The sequence below is a fragment of the Salvelinus fontinalis genome, chromosome 37 (assembly GCF_029448725.1).
Source record: "Salvelinus fontinalis isolate EN_2023a chromosome 37, ASM2944872v1, whole genome shotgun sequence".
NCBI lineage: Eukaryota > Metazoa > Chordata > Actinopteri > Salmoniformes > Salmonidae > Salvelinus > Salvelinus fontinalis.
Window position 1 is genome coordinate 20,335,216 of NC_074701.1, and position 20,638 is coordinate 20,355,853.

Sequence of the window (20,638 nt, forward strand, 5' to 3'; positions counted from 1 at the left end):
CTTTGTCCAACAAACCATGGCGGAGTTAGCGACTGGAACGAGCTGCAACAAACACTCAAACCCGACAGTTTTATCTCAATTTCTTCATTCAAAGACTCAATCATGGGCACTCTTACTGACAGTTGTGGCTGCTTTGCGTGACGTATTGTTGTCTCTACCTTCTTGCCCTTTGTTCTGTTGTCTGTGCCCAATAATGTTTGTACAATGTTTTGTGCTGCTTCCATGTTGTGCTGCTGCCATGTTGTTGTCATGTTGTGTTGCTACCATGCTGTGTTGTCATGTGTTGCTGTCATGCTATGTTGTCTTAGGTCTCTTTTTATGTAGTGTTGTGTTGTCTCTCTTGTTGTGATGTGTGTTTTGTCCTATATTTTTATTACATTTATTTTTATTATTAATCGCAGCCCCCGTCCCCGCTGGAGGCCTTTTGCCTTTTAGTAGGCCGTCATTGTAAATAAGAATTTGTTCTTAACTGACTTGTCTAGTTAAATAAAGGTTACATAAAATAACATTTAAAAAAGTTAGGGCCTACAAAAAGATACCATTATTTATTTTAACTAGGCAAGTCAGTTAAGAACAAATTCTTATTTACAATTACAGCCTAGGAACAGCGGGTTAACTGCCTTGTTCAGGAGCAGAACGACATATTTTTACCTTGTCAGCTCGGGGATTTGATCTTGCAATTTTTTGGTTACTGGCCCAACACTCTAACCACTAGGCTACCTGCCCCTCCCCCAGGTAGCAGGTACTATTTGTCTATTACCACGTCACAATCCAAAATAACATTTTAAAAATATTACATAGGCCTATTTTGAAGCTACTGATTTGTTTTAATGACACAAATATAAATTATGAGGTTGTATAGTTTATGTTTTTGTCATTTAAAAACATCAGTAGCTTGAAAATAGGCTGATGTAATATTATTTAAATCTCTGTCTGGCTGTCTGTGAAACAGGTGGACAAAGGAAGGTGCTGTTCGGCAGGAATGATCAAGCGGGGAGGTCAAGGTGGTCCAACCATAGAGGTCCAACTCAGCTGACTCCTGGGCTGAGAATATTAGTCATGTCACGTTGACTTGGCCATGGAAAGGTGAGATTCATTACACTCTCAACCCAGTAGGTGGGGATATATTCACTGTCCGAAACGAGGCGGAGCTTACATTCCAATGGGATGAATTACATCCTCCTACGTCACTCTGGGATAAACTGCGATCACTCATTCGAACTACGCTGTTAGCGGTGTTTCAGGGCTGATAGGCACCTACAGCATCTGGAAACTATCGCCAAAAATATATATCAAATAAATCGTACATAATCGTGTTATTTGATCGGTTTGGGTAATGGCAATAATTTAACAGAGTTTTTAATGCAACGCGTTTCCGAATGCGACTACCAACTTCCAAGCGATGCAATCGCCACTGAAAACTTTCATTTCAAGAAGGCCTTGTATTTTTTTTGTTTTTACAACAGGTCCACGGCATATGCGGAGAGGAGACTGATTAGGCTATACAGCCTACGAAATACATGTAGTTATCTTTGGTTTATTTACAGCCAAAGTTACTTAAGTTACTTACTTTCAATAACAAACAAAGACAACTCTTCGACTGGTTTATCGGACAGGCTACGGGACAGGATCAGGATTAAAAAGCAATCGAACGCCTTCAGTTTTCCTCGAAACTACGAGCCAAGGAATTCCAAATCTGGTTAAATGCGGTACGAGGCTAAAATGATGCCGGTGAGAGTTTCTGCCTTTAATTGCTTGAAAAAAAGTCGTTGTGACACTGTATTACAGGGCTATTTGCTTGTATTACGTTGAGTTTATTCAGCAACAGAGGCTAGTTGATAGCCTACGCAACATTGTAGCACACTCCATTTGCAGGCATTACATTAACGTACTTGCTGGTTACTTTTTTTGCCATATCCATGTTCAATAAATGTGTTGTCAGCCATAAAGGAAAACTCAAGTTACAGCACATTACAATTTACACTTGGGATGATGTAACCTAAGGTTGGTCTACCCAAGACTCACGTAGGAAAATATAGAATATCAACAGAATTTCAAAAATTGTTTCATCTTTAAGAAACGGAGTATTGATGTTTCTTTGCATAGCCTCTTATAAGCTAAAACATTTTCTGCAGGAAACCTTTTTAAGTGTTTTATTCACTAGGTAGTTGTTGTTATTGTTCGCATTGAATAACCCACTCTACACAGCTCTGAGGATTTGCACAGTAGTCTAATTTGATGCCCAATCACCCCAATGTCTACATTTTTATGTCCATAGGAGATGTGCAGTCTTTTTCTTCTCAAAATATCATTATATCATAAAATCAGATAGTTTTGACACAGAATTTGAATATTGTGGTTATTGTTTTTCCTTAAACAAGGCACCCAGCAGTTTTGTACCTGGACCCCTGCCAACATCATGAGAGGCCTAGTCCTTTTGCTGCAGTGCTGAGCTCCATCTCTCAGTACTTTTAGATATAGAGAAAGAAAGAGAGGAGGAGCAGAGCGAGGGGCAGGAGGCGGTATAGAAAACAACTTGAAATTATGTCTGGCACTGTTGTATATTTTGAAAAATGCCAGGCTATGTTCCTAACTGATACTGACTGTATAGGTACCTAGGTTCTGGTGCAAAGTCCAAGTTTGTCTGTGGCCAGTCAGTGTGCTGTTCACTACTCTGTATGGCACCAGCTGGTAAAAATTCCGGATGAAAGGAAAGTTCTTCAGGTTGTGGTTGATTGTCCCCCAGGAGTTGTCAGGACCTCTAATCTTAGGAGTGCTTCTTTCTGATGGGTTTTCCCCGAAATCCACTGCAAAAATACGTACGTGGATGTCAATGCCAGAAGTAAAATGTTACTCAGATTAAGATGCTTCACCGAATCACCTTGTCATCATTTGTGTGTAATTATGCGAGTGTGGATCTGTGTGTGTGTGTACCTAACAGACGTACAAACACTACCATGTTTATCTTAGTATTACTGTACGTACTGGTAGCCTACAGTGTGTGCTTCTCCCCCTAATTTTTCCTGTCATGTTCTCAGGCAGCAGTGACCGAGTGTTTTCAGAATGACGTCTGCGAGATATGACCTAGCTCCACTATTCACACCCAGCCATTTGTTATTGCCAACCTCCATTCACATGGACATCAATATTTATCCTTACCATGCCATGTTTCCATGGCGGAAATCGCTATAGGCCACAGGAGACCTTTGCCCTGTTGCTGTGTGTGCGCAAACGTGTGTGGTGTGTTATCTAGTCCTTTAACGCGTCTACTCTGTGCTATTACCTCTTCCACCTGCACATCGACCCTGTACGGGTACCCTATGTACAGTCCCAGTCAAAAGTTTGAACACACCTACTCTTTCAAGGGTTTTTCTTTGTTTTTACTATTTTCTACATTTTAGAATAATAACGAAGACATAACTATGAAATTACACATGGAATCTTGCAGTAAACAAAAAAGTGTTTTGGATTCTTAAAAGTAGCCACCCATTGCCTTTGACAGATTTGCACAATCTTGGCATTCTCTCAACCAGCTTCACATGGAATGCTTTCCCAACAGCCTTGAAGGAGTTCCCACATACACTGAGCACTTGTTGGCTGCTTTTCCTTCACTCTGTGGTCCAACTCATCCAAACCATCTCAATTGGGTTGAGATCGGGTGATTGCGGATGCCAGGTCATCTGATGCAGCACTCCATCACTCTCCTCTTTGGCCAATTATTCCTTACACAGCCTGGAGGTGTGTTGGGTCATTGTCTTGTTGAAAAACAAATGATAGTCTTACTAAGCGCAAACCAGATGGGATGGTGTATCACTGCAGAATTCTGTGGTAGCCATGCTGGTTAAGTGTGCCTTGAATTCTAAATTCAAGGCACACTTAACACCATCACCTCCGTGCTTCACTGTGGGAAACACACATGTGTAGATCATCCGTTCACCTACTCTGCGTCTCACAAAGACACAGCGTTTGGAGCCAAAAATCAAAAATTTGTACTCATCAGACCAAAGGACAGATTTCCACCAGTCTAATGTTCATTGCTTGTGTTTGTTGGCCCAAGCAAGTCTCTTCTTATTGGTGTCCTTTAGTAGTGGTTTCTTTGCAGCAATCTGATCGTGAAGGGTTGAGTCACAGTCTCCTCTGAACAGTTGATGTTGAGATGTGTCTGTTACTTGAACTCTGTGAAGCATTTATTTGGGCTGCAATTTCTGAGGCTGGTAACTCTAATAAAGTTAGACTCTGCAGCAGAGGTAACTCTGAGTCTTCCTTTCCTGTGGCGGTCTGATGAGAGCCAGTTTCATCATAGCACTTGATGGGTTTTGCGACTCACTTGAAGAATCTCATGTATAAAATATGTTTTGATTTGTTAACACTTTTTTGATTACTATGTGATTCCATATGTGTTATTTCATAGTTTTGTTGACTTCACTATTATTCTACAATGTAGAAAATAGGAAAAATAAGGAAAAACCCTGGAATGAGTAAGTGTGTCCAAACTTTTGACTGGTACTGTATATAGCCAAGTAATCGTTACTCATTGTTGTATTTATTCCTCGTGTTATTATCATGTTTCTATTATTTTTATATTTCTCTCTCTGCATTGTTGAGAAGGGCCTGTAAGTAAGCATTTCACAGTTAGTTGAGCATGTGACAAATAACATTTGATTTTATCAGTACGGTTAGCAGTTGGCACAATCCCCATCACAATAGAGCCACATTGGAACATGAAGTATTGTCTGTGCTTGCACAATGAATGTCCCCTGGACCTGTATGTACTGTTCACTACTCTGTTGTAGATATAATGTAGCAACGTCATGGGTAGCTGGGATGGGGGAAGGCGGTAAAGAAGGTTCCCTGTTTTCAGAGGACAATAGGCCCAGGGAATCTTTATGACATGGTGTAGAAGAGGACATTGTGCGTGTCCTGTCTGTCGATGATAAGAGATGCTCTCTGTTTTTTTTCCTCTTGTACCATTGTGGCTGCAGGCTAGTTGTACACAACGCTTTTACTATGGTGAATCCTTATCTTCTGTCCAGCCAAGCTCTGTGTACAGCCAGCACTGATTAAAATATTTGGTCTTGAGCTGATGTTTACAAAGTGTTGTGATCAAAGCTAATGTTTTTTGCTGATTTGAATTGATTTCAAACAACCTATGATAATTTGAGGGCATTGAGGTGAAACTCTGGTTAGCCTATAGGCCTGTCCTTTAATGGACAAATCTCTCATATTTTTAAAGGGACACGTTTTTTTGTCACAATTACTTCTTAGACCTATACACATTTGTTCCTTAACAGCAATGTGTTCAATGTTGACCTAAACATATTGTCTTAATCAACAGCAACCACACAAGACTAATGGGGTGATGTTGTGGGCAGCCCTGCTTGACTTTGCTGTGTGTCAACAGAGACCTGAAGAGATTTTCTCTCTGTGTGACCACTGACTGGCTTTGTGTTGACTCTCTGGGAGGGCCCCTTCTTACGCAACACCTGACATTCACACCCGTCAGGTGGAGGTTGGCTCAGCTATATGAGGGAGATCCAAGGACATACAGTATGTTCATGTGTACACAAGGACCTCGCTTGGAATGATCACTGGACCATAACGAATCATCTCCTTAAGGCTAGTGGTAAAAAATGCATTTTAATAACAAAATGGGCCTCGTGCTGGATGGATGTGCTTTGTAGAGGAGTGAGTGTATCAGGCCTGTATGCTGATATTCAAATCTAAAGTCTCCAGCTGTACAGTACATGACACACTGAGATCTGCCGTCAGTGATAAATGTTCTGAGTGGGTGTCCTCTTTGTAGTAGCTTATTGAGAATGGATATGGGTGTAACTTCTGAAGCAAACCCGTCAGAGGAAGGAAGAAGGCACAGCACCATAGAATCACCTGACCTGGCGTCCTTTTACCTGCGCTAGAATCCAGTGATTGACTTGACGTCCTTGGTGGAAGGGGTAAGGATGTTTAGAGGGGCTGTACTGTAGAGCGATTGAGAGACGGTGAGGTTATTGTGAGTGTGATGTCAGGGGCAGTAATCCTAGGCCACCCGTAAGGATGAGAGAAGTCAGAGTAGAGCACTGTAGCAGCCAGGGGTGGTCAGAGGATTTACCTGAAACTAGGCCTACACTTCTGGGAAACGCATTGTGTCCCTCGCTCACTCACCTGCGCCAGTGATCTCTTTAAACTTGTTCCTGCTCATTCCAAATTGGCCCTAATAAATACATTATAACGTGTCCCTTCTAAAACACGGGATTGTGTTTGTTGCTCAGCTTAAAACCAGTTTGTCAAGGATAGGAAAGGGAAGATAATGGATAGAAATGTGGCTCCCATTTCTCTCATCTCTCACAGGATGCTCATAGTTGGATCTCTTTCATCACAATACGATATGCAGGATGGAGAGACCAGGAAAGGATGAGTTTTGAGGGAAACATGGTGCAGACCGGGACGGGAGGTTATGCTGAATTTAAGTAGGGAGTGATGTAGCCTACTGCAGACTACAGCACAAGCTGTTGCAGCTGAGTTGTGTACCACAGGCTACCGTTCTCACCAATTACATTTTCTCCTCCATCTTCCCCGTTAATGGAGGTAGATTTAAAGGAATAATGTATAGAGGATTCTGCCTTGTGTTTTTGAAGTACTGCCCGGCTGGAGCGGGTCAAGTCTTCAGGCCCAGAGTTCTGCAGAGAGGACGGAAGGTAAGACTGACAGACAGACAAAGGCACGGAGATGCAGTCTGTCTTGATGCAGTCTCTTGACTTCCTTAGAGGGGGCTCGCTCAATAAGACCTAGTTGGCACACTTGCTTACCCCAGCAATATCTGTAATGGACAGAGAAGGGTGTGTGTCTGTGCGCTTACATGTGTGTGAGGCCTGGCAGCACTCCGTAGGTATCTCTGACTACACTACATGACCAAAGTATGTGGACGCCTGCTCGTCGAACATCTCAATCCAAAATCTTAGGCAGTAATATGGAGTTTGTCCTCGCTTTGCTGCTATAACATCCTCCACTCTTCTGGGAAGGCTTTCCACTGGATGTTGGAGCATTGCTGCGGGGGCTTGCTTCCATTCAGCCACGAGCATTAGTGACGTCAAGCACTGATGCTGGGCGATTAGGCCTATCTCGCAGTTGGTGTTCCAATTCATCCCAAAGGTGGAAGATGGAGTTGAGGTCAGGGCTCTGTGCAGGCCAGTCAAGTTCTTCCACACCGGTCTCGACAAATACTTTCTGTATGGACCTCGCTTTGTGCACGGGGGCATCGTCATGCTGGAACAGGAACGGGCCTTCTCCAAACTGTTGCCACAAAGTTGGAAGCACAGAATTAGTCTAGAATGTCATTGTATGCTGTAGCTTTAAGATGTCCCTTCACTGTAACTAAGGGGATTAGCCCGAACCATGAAAAACAGCCCCAGACCATTATTCCTCCTCCACCAAACTTTACAGTTGACACTATGCATTCGGGCAGGTAGTGTTCTCCTGGCATCCGCCAACCCCAGATGTAGTCCGTCGGACTGCCAGATGGTGAAGCGTGATTCATCACTCCAGAGAACGCATTTCCACTGCTACAGAGTCCAATGGCGGTGCGCTTGGCATTGTGCATGGTGATCTTAGGCTTGTGTGCGGCTGCTCGGCCATGGAAATCCATTTCATGGAGCTCCTGATTGAACATTTCTTGTGCTGACGTTGCATCCAGAGGCAGTTTGGAACTCGGTAGTGAGTGTTGCAGCCGAGGACAGAATATTTGTTACACTAGGGCACTCGGCGGTCCCGTTCTGTGAGCTTGTGTGGCCTTACCCCTTGGCGGGTGAGCCGTTGCTGCTCATAGATGTTTCCACTTCACAATAACAGCACTTACAGTTGACCGAGGCATCTCAAGCAGGGCAGAAATTTGACAAACAGACTTGTTGGAAAGGTGGCGTCCTATGACTGTGCCAGGTTGAAAGTCACTGAGGTCTTCAGTAAGGCCATTCTACTGCCAATGTTTGTCTATGGAGATTGCATGGCTGTGTGCTCGATTCTTAACACCTGTCAGCAGCGGTGTGAAAGTATTCAGACCCCTTGACCTTTTCCACATTTTGTTACGTTACAGCCTTAATCAATTTTAGAATATATCGTTTTCCCCCTCATCAATCTACACACAATACCCCAATGACAAAGCACTTTTTTTTTTTATGTTTGCAAATGTATTAAAAATATACTGAAATATCACAGTTACATAAGTATTCAGACCCTTCACTCAGTACTTTGTTGAAGCACCTTTTGCATTGATTACAGCCTCAAGTATTTTTGGGTATGATGCCACAAGCTTGGTACCCCTGTATTTGGGGGGATTTCTTCCATTATTTTCTGCAGATCCTCTCAAGCTGTCAGGTTGGATGGGGAGTGTCGCTGCACAGCTATTTTCAGGGCTCTCCAGAGAGGTTTGATCGGGTTCTGGCTGGTCCAATCAAGGACATTCAGAGACTTGTCCCAAAGCCACTCCTGCGTTGTCTTGGAGTGTGCTTAGGGTTGTTGTCCTGTTGGAAGGTGAACTGTCGTCCCAGTCTGAGGACCTGAGCATTCTGGAGCAGGTTTTCATCATAGATCTCTCTGTACTTTGCTCTGTAAATCTTTTCCCCTTGATCCTGACTAGTCTCCCAGTCCCTACTGCTGAAAAACATCCCCACAGCATGATGCTGCCACCACCATGCTTCACCGTAGGGATGGTGCCAGGCTTACTCCAGACGCGACGCTTTGCGTTCAGGCCAAAGAGTTCAATCTTGGTTTCATCAGACCTTTAGGTGCCTTTTGGCAAACTCCAAGTGGGCTGTCATGTGCCTTTTTTCCTGAGGAGTAGCTTCTGTCTGGCCACTCTACCATAAAGGCCTGATTGGTAGAGTGCTGCAGAGATGGTTGTCCTTCTGGAAGGTTCTCCCATCCCCACAGATGAACTCTAGAGCTCTGTCAGAGTGACCATCGCGTTGTTGGTCACCTCCCTGACCAAGGCCCTTCTCCACCGTTTGGCTGGGTGGCCAGCTCTAGGAAGAGTCTTGGTGGTTCCAAACGTTACATTGCTGTAGAAATGTTTTGGTACCCTTCCCCAGTTCTGTGCCTCGACACAATCCTCTCTCTGAGCTCTACGGACAATTCCTTCGACCTCATGGCTTTGTTTTTGTCTCTGACATGCACTGTCAACTGGGGGACCTCACATAGACGGGTGTTTGCCTTTCCAAATCATGTCCAATCAATTGAATTTACCACAGTTTGACTCCAATCAAGTTGTAGAAACATCTCAAGGATGATCAATGGAAAAGGGATGGACCTGAGCTCAATTTCAAGTCTCATAGCAAAGGGTCTGAATACTTATGTAAATATGATATTTCTGTTTTTTGTTGTGTTTTTTTGCAAAAATCTCTGAACCTGTTTTTGCTTTGTCATTATGGGGTGTTGTAGAAATCCATTTTAGAATAAGGCTGTAACGTAACAATGTGGAAAAGGGGAAGGGGTCTGAATGCTTGCCGAATGCACTGTATAGTGTATTTATGCACACACAGTGGTATCGACGTTTGCTCTTTAAGCAAGCCTTTCATTTTGCTGGTTACTTTGACATTGAAGTCTAACTCCATTACTGTGCCTCATGTTTAGCCCTGAGGATCTTATAATGAAAACTGCCAAGGGGACAGTTTTGATACCCCCCTCTCGCTCTCTCTCTCTCTCTCTCTCTCTCATGCTAACTCAATAAAAGAGAAATTTAATTTGTGCTAGAGGAGAATGACATGCACTGGTATGGCCCCTACAGGTAGATAGTAGTGTGTGTCAGGGAAGGTTAAAAATGGACTGTTATAATGATATCAAATGCGGTTAGGCTACCCTCACCTTTTTACAAATCATGTTGTAGATTACAAATTGAGTTTGTTTCTATGTGTCTCTCTCTCCCTGTCTGTATCCCGCGCTTCTATGCAGTAGAGCACGTGTGCGTTATCTGTTTGAGTGGGAGTGGCACGCGCGCACACACTAACCTCCTCCTACTTCCTGTAATTGTCTGTGTTTGTGTTTTATGTTTAAACAACTGGAGAGGCCTGATAAGCCTGTTCCCACCCAGGAACCTGCCCAAAACTACTGATGCAGGGTCAACTCATTTCCCATCCCATAATAGTTAACGTTAGGATTGGAGGTGGGTCAGTCTGATCTTACAGCAGGGCACTCTGTACCTCAATCCCCTTGGTCTAGGCAACATGACAAGCTCAATGTAGTTGAAAGTTTACACACACACACACAAGAACCCCCCAGGGTCATGTTTGAAAGGTTACATTAGTGTCATCACCTGTGGTTGCTCTCCTGCTCTCAGAAGTGCTTTCATAGAATGAATCCCAGACGGACAGGGTTTGACGTTGTTTTGCTACCATTGGCTTTCATCAGGCAGACCCATGCCTGTCTGATCACAACAGGATATTGGGTGCACCTGCTATCTATTTGACTGGCAGCTGGCACTCTCTTCTTGGCCATTAGAAACGACCCATATTCCTCAAGTGGGGAATGCAGCACAGCATGTGGTCTGGGTAATGCTGACGCTGCTACGCTCTCTATCTTGGGTGAAGGTGTCAAGGTTTAGGCTAGTATATAGCAAGGATTTTCTGGCATGCATTTATGTGGCTTGGGTTAATTGTTTTCTTACTGAATAGGCATATCAGTTGACTTTGGCCGACTTGTCTTAGATCTTTTTCCTGTGCTTTGTTATACAGCTGGAGTTATTGTTGCTTAATTGTCTTATCAGGTTTTTTATTGACCAGTGTTTGTTTCTCTGGCTGTGGTATTTATGACTTACAATTTTGAGTCCATACATTTTCATACTGGTCCCCCTTGGCAATTGAACCCACAACCCTGGCGTTCCAACCGCCATGCTCTACGAACTGAGCTACACGGGACAATGAATATTTAATACACTCTAGGGCAGTCTCAACACCACTCTCCATGCTTTAGTTTAACATTCTCCTCTAGCGTTTGTATGAACTTGAACATTATTATAGGTAATGTTATATAAAAGAGAAATGGGCATAATAGAAAATAGTTTCATGACATTAAGACAAATAAATTAAATATGTGCTAGCTGTTGGCAACGGCTGTCCCATTACAACAAATGGGCAATATACTAGACATATTATGCAGTACAGTATATTTTTACTACCCATCCCCCCCCCTCTCTATAACCTCTCACACCTCCTTTACGGCTGAGGCGGACATGACGTTTTGTCAGCTGGTTATTGTCATGCAAAAGGCTGCTGGTCTCATGGTAGTATCTCCAGGCTTACACACACACACAAGACTGCTGGTCTCATGGTAGTATCTCCAGGCTTACACACACACAAGACTGCTGGTCTCACGGTAGTATCTCCAGGCTTAGACACACAAGACTGCTGGTCTCACGGTAGGTAGTATCTCCAGGCTTACACACACACAAGACTGCTGGTCTCACGGTAGGTAGTATCTCCAGGCTTAGACACACAAGACTGCTGGTCTCATGGTAGTATCTCCAGGCTTAGACACACAAGACTGCTGGTCTCACGGTAGGTAGTATCTCCAGGCTTAGACACACAAGACTGCTGGTCTCACGGTAGGTAGTATCTCCAGGCTTAGACACACAAGACTGCTGGTCTCACGGTAGGTAGTATCTCCAGGCTTAGACACACAAGACTGCTGGTCTCACGGTAGGTAGTATCTCCAGGCTTAGACACACAAGACTGCTGGTCTCACGGTAGGTAGTATCTCCAGGCTTAGACACACAAGACTGCTGGTCTCACGGTAGGTAGTATCTCCAGGCTTAGACACACAAAAGCTGCATACAAGCCGCTGATGCGCGCATTTGGTAATTAATAATTTAATATACACCATCACAATAAATCTGTTATTGATTTTAGTCAGGTCAAAAGAAACATTATGATAGGAAGAAAATATGTTTTCAGAAGAACCGAGTATGAAATAGGTTACCGACCCCTACAGTAGGCCAACGCAAAAAACAAAAACAAAGAAAATCTATAGAGTACCATTCAAAATTTTGGACACCTACTCATTCCGGTGTTTATCTTTATTTTTTACTATTTGCTACATTGTAGAATAATAGTGAAGACTTCAAAACTATTAAATATCACATGGAATCTTGTAGTAACCAAAAAAAGCAAGAACAGCTCAAATAAGCAAAGAGAAACGGCAGTCCATCATTACTTTAAGACATGAAGGTCAGTCAATTCGGAAAAGGTCAAGAACTATGAACGTTTCTTCATGTGCTGTTGCAAAAACCCAGCACAATGAAGAAACTGGCTCTCCTTGAGGACTGCCACAGGAAAGGAAGACCCAGAGTTACCTCTGCTTTAGAGGATAAGTTCATTAGAGTTACCAGCCTCAGAAATTGCACCCCAAATAAATGATTCACGGAGACACATCTCAACATCAACTGTTCAGAGCAGACTGCGTGAATCAGACCTTCATGGTCGAATTGCAGCAAAGAAACCACTACTAAAGGACACCAATAAGAAGAAGACTTGCTTTGGTCAAGAAACACGAGCAATGGACATTAGACCGGTGGTCTAGTCCTTTGGTCTAATGAGTCCAAATTTGCGTTTTTTTTTTTGTTCCAACCGCCGTGTCTTTGTGAGACGCAGAGTAGGTGAATGGATGATCTCCGCATGCGTGGTCTCACCGTGAATCATGGATTAGGAGGTGTGATCGTGTTGGGGTGCTTTGCTAGTGACAAAAAATTCAAGGCACACTTAAACAGCATGGCTACCACAGCATGCTGCAGCGATACGCCATCCGATCTGGTTTGCGCTGAGTCCCACTATCATTTGTATTCCAACAGGACAATGTCCCAACACACCTTCAGGCTGTGTGAGGGCTATTTGACCAAGAAGGAGAGTAATGGAGTGCTGTGTCAGATGACCTGGCCTCCACAATGACCCGACCTCAACCCAACTGAGATGGTTTTGGATGAGTTGGACTGCAGAGTGAAGGAAAAGCGGCCAACAAGTGCGAGAACGCCAAAAGCCTGCAAATCTGTCATCAAGGCAAAGGGTGGCTACTTTAACAAATCAAAATATATTTCATATTTTAGATTCTTCAAACTCTTTTTTGGTTACTAAATGATTCCATATGTGTTAATTCATAGTTTTGATGTCTTCACTATTATTCTAAAATGTAGAAAACAGTCAAAATAAAGAAAATTCCTTGAATGAGTAGGCATGTCCAAACTTACTGTATGTTCCTAACCAGTTTATATTTGCAATAAGACACCTTGGGGGTTTGTGGTATATGGCCAATATACCACAAATAAAGCCTCGGGCCTTATTGCTCAAATAAATGTATAAATGCCTCATGAGACTGTTGGAAAAGAATTCCAGGTGAAGCAGGTTGAGAGAGTGCAAAGCTGTCATCAAGGCAAAGGGTGGCTACTTTAAAGATTCTTAAATATAACACTTTTTTTTTTTTACACTTGTTTACTACATGATTCCATATGTGTTATTTCATAGTTTGGATGTCTTTACTATCTACAAGGTTTTATTTTATAAACTGGAGAAAATAATTGAAATTGCATGCATTGGTTTTGAAATTGCGTTGGTATGTCAATCCTGATTAGCCAATGGGTGTTCATGATTTTGCAGGGCTTTCATATTATTCATTCAATACCAAGGCAGCACTGAAGATGAGAGATGTGTTTTCAGATAGCTAGCAAGCCTTTTTTTGTTATTTAAAAAGGTTCAGGGTGCAAAATGTCATCAGTAAAGAAATAAGGTAAGAGGCTCATTTATTGCCACTTAGACAAAGGACTATGGATTCGTTTTACTGAAGGACCGGTCTATTTGCGCTCTCTGTTGTAAAACTGTTGATTTGTTGGACATGAAGTGTACGGCATAATTTTGAAACGAGACATGAGGAAAAGGTTAAAGGATGAGGCGGACAAGGTTGAAAGAATCAAGAGGGCCGTGTCCAGGTATGAAAAGCAAAGCTTTGTGTTCACATCTACATGCAGTCAATAGCAAGCTACAGAGGGGAGCAACAAAGTGCATCGCTTAACATTGAAAACAATTTACTAATGTGGAATATATCAAGGAGGCTTTCCTCAGTAGTTTGCAGGCTTTATTTAATTGATTGCCTAACAAAGATAAAAGACATGACTGTGTCTGCCAGAACTGTTGAAAGGTGAGTTACCGAGATGGTTAAAAAATGTAAAGGAACAGGAAACTGTAGCGTTAAAAGATGCCCCTGTGTTTAGTGTGGCTCTTGATAAGTGTGTATGTGAATGACATTCCACGTCTGGCAGTTGTTGCAAGATACTGTGACTCAGAGCAGTTACATGAGGAGCTGCTTTGTCTCAAACCCATGCTTGGTACTACTAAACGGGAAGATGTAGCAAAAGCCTTCACAGATCATTTTGAGGAGAGCGGTTTAAAAAAACAGCAACATTTGCTATTAAAACTGACGGTGCCCCCGCTATGGTGGGGAAATATAAAGGATTCACAAAGCTGATTTGAAGATTGGCCACCCGTGGTTAATGACACTATCATTTACCAAGAGAATCTGTGTTCAAAGAATCTGTGTTCAAAGGTGCTAATGGACATCGCTTTTGTTTAGCGTGCTGTGGAATTCTTCCGGTTGTGGGCAATTAGATATTCAATAGACACAATTAGTTGTAATGCACATGTGAAAATCATAACTGGCACGCAAAAAAGGTTGCCGACCCATGGCCAACTATGTTATCAGGCATTGCACCATGCTGTAGGCTTGTTCATTTAGCAGTCAAGAAATGCTTATAAGTCCCGTGCCATTATTTTATGATTTTATAGTAAGAATATAATTGAACTGGAATGAATAAAATGGAAATGATAATTTTCCCATAAAGGAGTGAGGTACTATATACCAGATTTAGTTATTTGCCAACTTTAGTGGTAAATGATTCAAACCTGTATGCTTTGATTTCTAATACGTTCTTTGGGCTGCATGGTGCGACTATAGGTGTTTTAGAGAAAGTCGCACATTTCTTTGAATGAATCATCACCTTAGAAAGCGCTGTCCATTTTTGTCACTTTAGGCTTTGAAACAACATCCACAACTACTGTGTTTTACTCTGTTTCAACCTGCTGTTGAACTTATTTTTTTTCAAAATGATCATCACAATGAGGTGAGTTCAAAGCATGATACTGTTGTGGTGATAAGTGTTTGATATGATTTGCATTGATGTCAGAGGGGTTGAGGGACAATAGAGACCCATTTTTAGGACCTGATGGTCGACTTCAATGCTGAGCCCCAGAGGGTTTTACCGTATGTCACAACCTCTATCTTGATCATCTCTCTCGCTCTCTTTCTCATTCTCTCATCTCCTCTTGTTATTTCTCTATTGTCTCCTTTCTCTCTCTCCAAACATGAACAGGGTCCCCTGGATGTCCTACTTCCTTCTAAGAGCGTGATGTCAGCTGCTACGCCTATTTCTGAGTGACTTTTCTTGTCCTGCTGGGATTTAAAGTGTATTTTCCTTCCTGGAAAAAGAGGATAATCTAATGCATTAAAGCTCCATATTGAAGCGTCAGAGAACTATATGCTTGTCTTACATGGTTTGTTGCCCCACTACAACCAAGCAGCCGCCGTCCATAAAACGCTTAAGTATCTGGGTCACTGTTATTTGAAACCTTGCTGACCAGATCTGACCAACCTCTCCTGCAAAGATAAAGCTTCTACTCTGCTAGATCAGTTGAATGAGCCACACACACTGTAGTCCAGTGGTATATAAAGGATTGGAGTGCTGGCTCGGGGTTGAAGTTCCTTCAAACAGACCTTATTCCGAAAATAAAATCCCAATTTTATCTTCAATTTTTTTGTAAGTTGTTGAATATGCAATTTAAAAGAGAGGCCGTCATCAACTAAAATTCCAAGATATTTATATGCGGTTACAGTCTCAATCTCATTGCCCTGACAGGTAGTAATAGGTGAAAGGTTCAGAGGTCTATTTCTTGCATTAGGAAACACCATTAGTTTAGTTTTGTCAGTATTGAGGATAAGCTTTAATTGACACAAGGTATGTTGAACAGTATAAAAAGCAGTTTGCAAGTTCTGGAAGGCTTTTGTGAGAGACAAGGCACAACATTAAATAACAGTATCATCAGCATAAAAGTGAAGTTGTGCATTTTGCACATTTTTGTCTAAATTAGTTATATAAATAGTGAATAAGAGGGGACAAGTACAGAGCCCTGGGGCACACCATTACAGACAGACAATTTAACAGACATAAGCCCATCAAATTGAGTGCACTGAGTTCTATCAGACAGATAGTTAGCAAACCATGCAACTGCATGCTCCGAAAGATCTACACTGATCAAGAAGATCGGGACCTGCAGGCTTTCTCTGATTTAAGGATTTCAAGGCTTTATCTACCTCCTGCGCTGAGAATGGCAAACAGCTAAAAGTTTGTCCAGCTCTCGCTGGTTCATCCACACAAGGTTCTACAGAGACAGAGGACACTGAATCAAACAGCCTACCAGATGATACAAAGTGCTCATTGAAACAATTCAGCATTTCAGTTTTGTCATATACAGCAACAAAGTCCTTTAGTACACATGACGGTAATTCCTTGACATTACTGTTTCCAGATCTAGACTTAATAGCCTTCCATTTACATTTACATTTGAGTCATTTAGCAGATGCTCTTATCCAGAGCAACTTACAGTAGAGTGCATACATTTTATTACATTTTACATACTGAGACAAGGATATCCCTACCGGCCAAACCCTCCCTAACCCGGACGACGCTATGCCAATTGTGCGTCGCACCACGGACCTCCCGGTTGCGGCCGGCTGCGACAGAGCCTGGGCGCAAACCCAGCCCAGCCTGGGCGCGAACCCAGAGACTCTGGTGGCGCAGCTAGCACTGCGATGCAGTGCCCTAGACCACTGCACCACCCGGGATTCCTTCCAAAACTGATAACAGTTTTTAAAATATTCAGACTTGGCCTTGGCCTGAGATGAAAATAACACTTGTTTTGTAACTGCCTAAAAAGAAGCCAATCAGTATCAGAACATGATTTATATGCATATATTATATTTATGTGCGATACCACGCCCACATGAATGTTTATTGGTCAGTAGCATACATGTTTGAGATGCTACCCTGGAAAATATTGTGTTGAAATATTGATCCATAGATGCTAAATATCAAGTTTTGTGCAGATGTGTCATTCGGTGCCAGAGGAGTAGCGGTGTGTGTTTTTCACAAAATCCTAAATGACGGAAAATTCTTCATGGCGGACCTTATGGGTACTTGAGACATTTGTTCCTTGTGAGGAGAGGGACATATGTACCAAATTCCTTGACTCTAGGTCAAATCTTGTGAGGGGTGTGACCTTTCAAAGTTTGCATTTTCAATTGCTTGTTTTCAATTGCTTGTTATAGCGCCACAATCTGGCCAATTGACATGGCATTGCATGAGAGGATGTGGCCTATGGGCTTTTACCATCACGTCAAGTTGCACCCTCCTGGATCTTAACATCTCACAGGAAGTTGCAATTTTTTAAACCACATCTGCGGAGAACTGGAATAATAACGGCAACAAATATGAATTTCACCCAGATTTTCTGTTTGAACCCCTAACAATTCTGTATTTAGGAACTTCATTAGGTGGGATGTCCCTTTCTGAATGATTTATCTGTCGTTCTTAAAACCATTTCCCTTTATCTGGGGTGGTCCTTTAGAGGATGTGGCTTGAACCACTGTGACCCTTTTATATACAACCCCCCATCATCATAGGACTCCCGAGTCGCGCAGCGGTCTAAGGCACTGCATCTGTGCTAGAGGCGTCACTACAAACCCTGGTTTGGGCTGTATCACAACCGGCCGTGATCGGGAGTCCCAGAGGGTGGTGCACAATTTGGCCCAGCGTCGTCCGGGTTAGGGGAGGGTTTGCCTGTGGTAGGCCTTCATTGTAAAATAATCATTTGTTCTTAACTGACTTGCCTAGTTAAAGGTTAAATAAATCAAATCGCCCACTATAGTAAGCCAAGCATGATCTATGGCTAATTACTTAATCATTCAATAAAGTGGCCATTTGCTGCTGTATTTAACCAAACTACTGGTTAGGTCTGGACCACCTAGTTTGCATTATCGGCAGTGATGTTAATTGTGTGTATTGGGAGATCTCTTTTGATTTCTCTGAGCATTTAAAAAAAGGTCAGAAGAGAACAGTTTATGGTTAGAACGGACTCTTACAAGGATGGCTACTAGGGCTGTGACAATTATTTATTTCCATGGCAAAAAAATGTCCTTTAAAAACCTGCTGTATGTACAATATTGTGTAGTATAGCTTGGAAAAGAAATACATGTGACTGGATGGCAACATCATTTGGTTCCCAACATTAGGGCTGTTTAAAGAAGTTCAATCCGCTTTGTGTTTTGTTTCCTTGCCACAATACTAACAAGTATAACTAACAAGATGTATTACAGTTTTTTATTTAACCTTTATTTAACGTTACTGGTATCATCCAGACCCGACTGGCTACCTAGTTAGGACAATGTCAGTGTTGTAAAAATACAGGTTAAGTGAATGCAGTGTAGTTGATGCCATTTTGGAATCAGCTCTAACCTTTCTGCTGCTCTCACATCAGGCGACAAGGAGGAGGGGAATCCACTTTAGACCATTGAGATGCAGTGATGTGGAGCCCACTGTTCTGAACCTATACTATAGCCTGTCTTTGTTTTCACTGAGAGGGCTTTAGCTGCACTGCCCTCAGCCTGGGTGACCTGAATGACCCAATGTCCCTAATGTAGCCCTCCTAGGCATGGCTGGGCTGCGTATTCTTTACTGTGGTAAAGTGAATAGTATACTGTTTCTACATCACTCTTATAGTCTAACCAAGGGGCACTAACTGAAGAACAAACTGGATCTATGAAGGATGTTATTCTATTTAAGTTAGCTGACATAACAGGAGTAAAGTCGACGGAAACGATAGCATGACGTTCCTTGGGTTGGGTCAACGAGGGATGACGTACACACACACACACAGTGAGCGTGTTTAGTTCACCTGGTACCATAGGTTTATCCACAGGAGACCTCGTAATGCGTCGTTTATTTTATAACAGTTTAATTTAAATCTGTCACGCCAATACCTGTGCAGATTACTGCAGAGAGCATATTCCACGAGTGGCCCAAAGCTTCTGAAACGTGCATCTGTTTATGACAAGGGGGTTTTCAGCATGGAGGGTCAGCATCTGTAAAGGGCTTATTGAACCAAGTTCACTGAAACATTACAATGGGATTGAGGCTGGGTTCTATTTGTTCAGTGTCTTTAGATGAATCCACTGTGTTTGAAATCCAATGGGTTTTTAGAGGCATGCTTTCTAGTAAACTACCAAAGACTTTAGTCCCATCTCGCAGTCATTCTCAGTGTTAGATCTCACCGTCTTGAGGCCAATGCAGGGGCAGTCTCGACAACAATTTCACATTTTCAAATTCCACAGTGAAATTTGGCAGAGAAAAGATTTTGGCTGAATAGACTGCCCTTCAGCCAGTGGCTTAAGTATTTCTACCCTTCAAAGTGCTCTGCTTGTTAGCAGTAGGGCTGTCATCGTGCCGACAGCCTTGGTTAACATTTAGCAGGCCATCAGCAGGGAAAAATGCTAGGTACTCCGGTTTTCATGTGGATACAGAGGAACGAGGGCACAGACTATAAATCTGTTTTATTTTTTGTCTGATTCCGTTTTGTTTTTCCAGGTTTCTGTTTTTGCTAGTTTCAAGTTTTCGATCTCAAAATCACAATTTATTATTTATAGAAAAACAACAAAATTGGATGTCCACAACGATGCTTAAACCACATCAGGAGACAACTTTTGAGGTTTGTGAAAAATCGAAGAAATGTGTCTTGGGTGTAGTTGCTCTTTAATTAAACTGTGCTCCAGCCAGAGACCATTATTTGGTTAGCTATGTTTCTGTAGCGCTCATGTGATTGCAGAGTTTGCTGGATCTGTATTAATCACTACATTAATACAAATAATCACGATACAATTCTGCCAGGACGGCACAGGCTACCTTGTAGTTAACATTTAATTGAGAAGGTTTTTGGGAAAGCCTTTCCATCTACCAGAAGACGGTTATCATCACATTAGCATCGCTGACGTCTACCCAAAGTGGTAGACAAAAATGGACACACAGACATGCAGTCTTGTGCTGTTGCCTCCAGAAAGTTAAGGGAAATACAAATCATTGATGCAGTTTATTCATGTCATATGATCATCTTGGAAAAAGTAAAGCATTTCCTACTAATAAGTTCAATACATTTAGTTCATTTCCTACTAAGTTCAATACATTTTGGAATATTGTTGAATTCCGTTTTAATGTCTGGATTCCGTGATTCCGTCCGTGTTCTCCGCAACACAGATTTTATAGAGCCCTAAGACAGCATGTTGCTATCAGTGTCGTGCAGGCAGGTATGGGGCTTTTAGATAACTATCACTGAGAGTTTGATATGCAGGTTTGATAGCCTTGAAGTTGTCACTGTCTTACAATATTGATTGTGTTTTTAGGATAACTATTTTTGCCATGTGTCTTATGCCTCAGTGGGCATCTCTAGCCTTCATCAACTCTGATCATAACATTTGTGAAGTTGTTTATGTGAACAGTAGACATTACAATATG

The 20,638-nt window shown here is 42.3% G+C and overlaps 1 protein-coding gene across 2 annotated transcripts in view; it reads left to right on the forward strand.

Moving 5' to 3' along the window:
* Window positions 1–1,191: 1,191 nt before the first annotated feature.
* Window positions 1,192–20,638, forward strand: part of LOC129836336 (apoptosis-stimulating of p53 protein 2-like) — a 50,560-nt gene continuing 31,113 nt past the window's right edge. For both annotated transcript variants that reach the window (XM_055902371.1, XM_055902372.1), the window contains exon 1: window positions 1,192–1,731. In XM_055902371.1, the coding sequence (XP_055758346.1) occupies window positions 1,705–1,731 (27 nt within the window). In that variant the 5' untranslated portion in view covers window positions 1,192–1,704. The remainder of the gene's footprint in view (window positions 1,732–20,638) is intronic.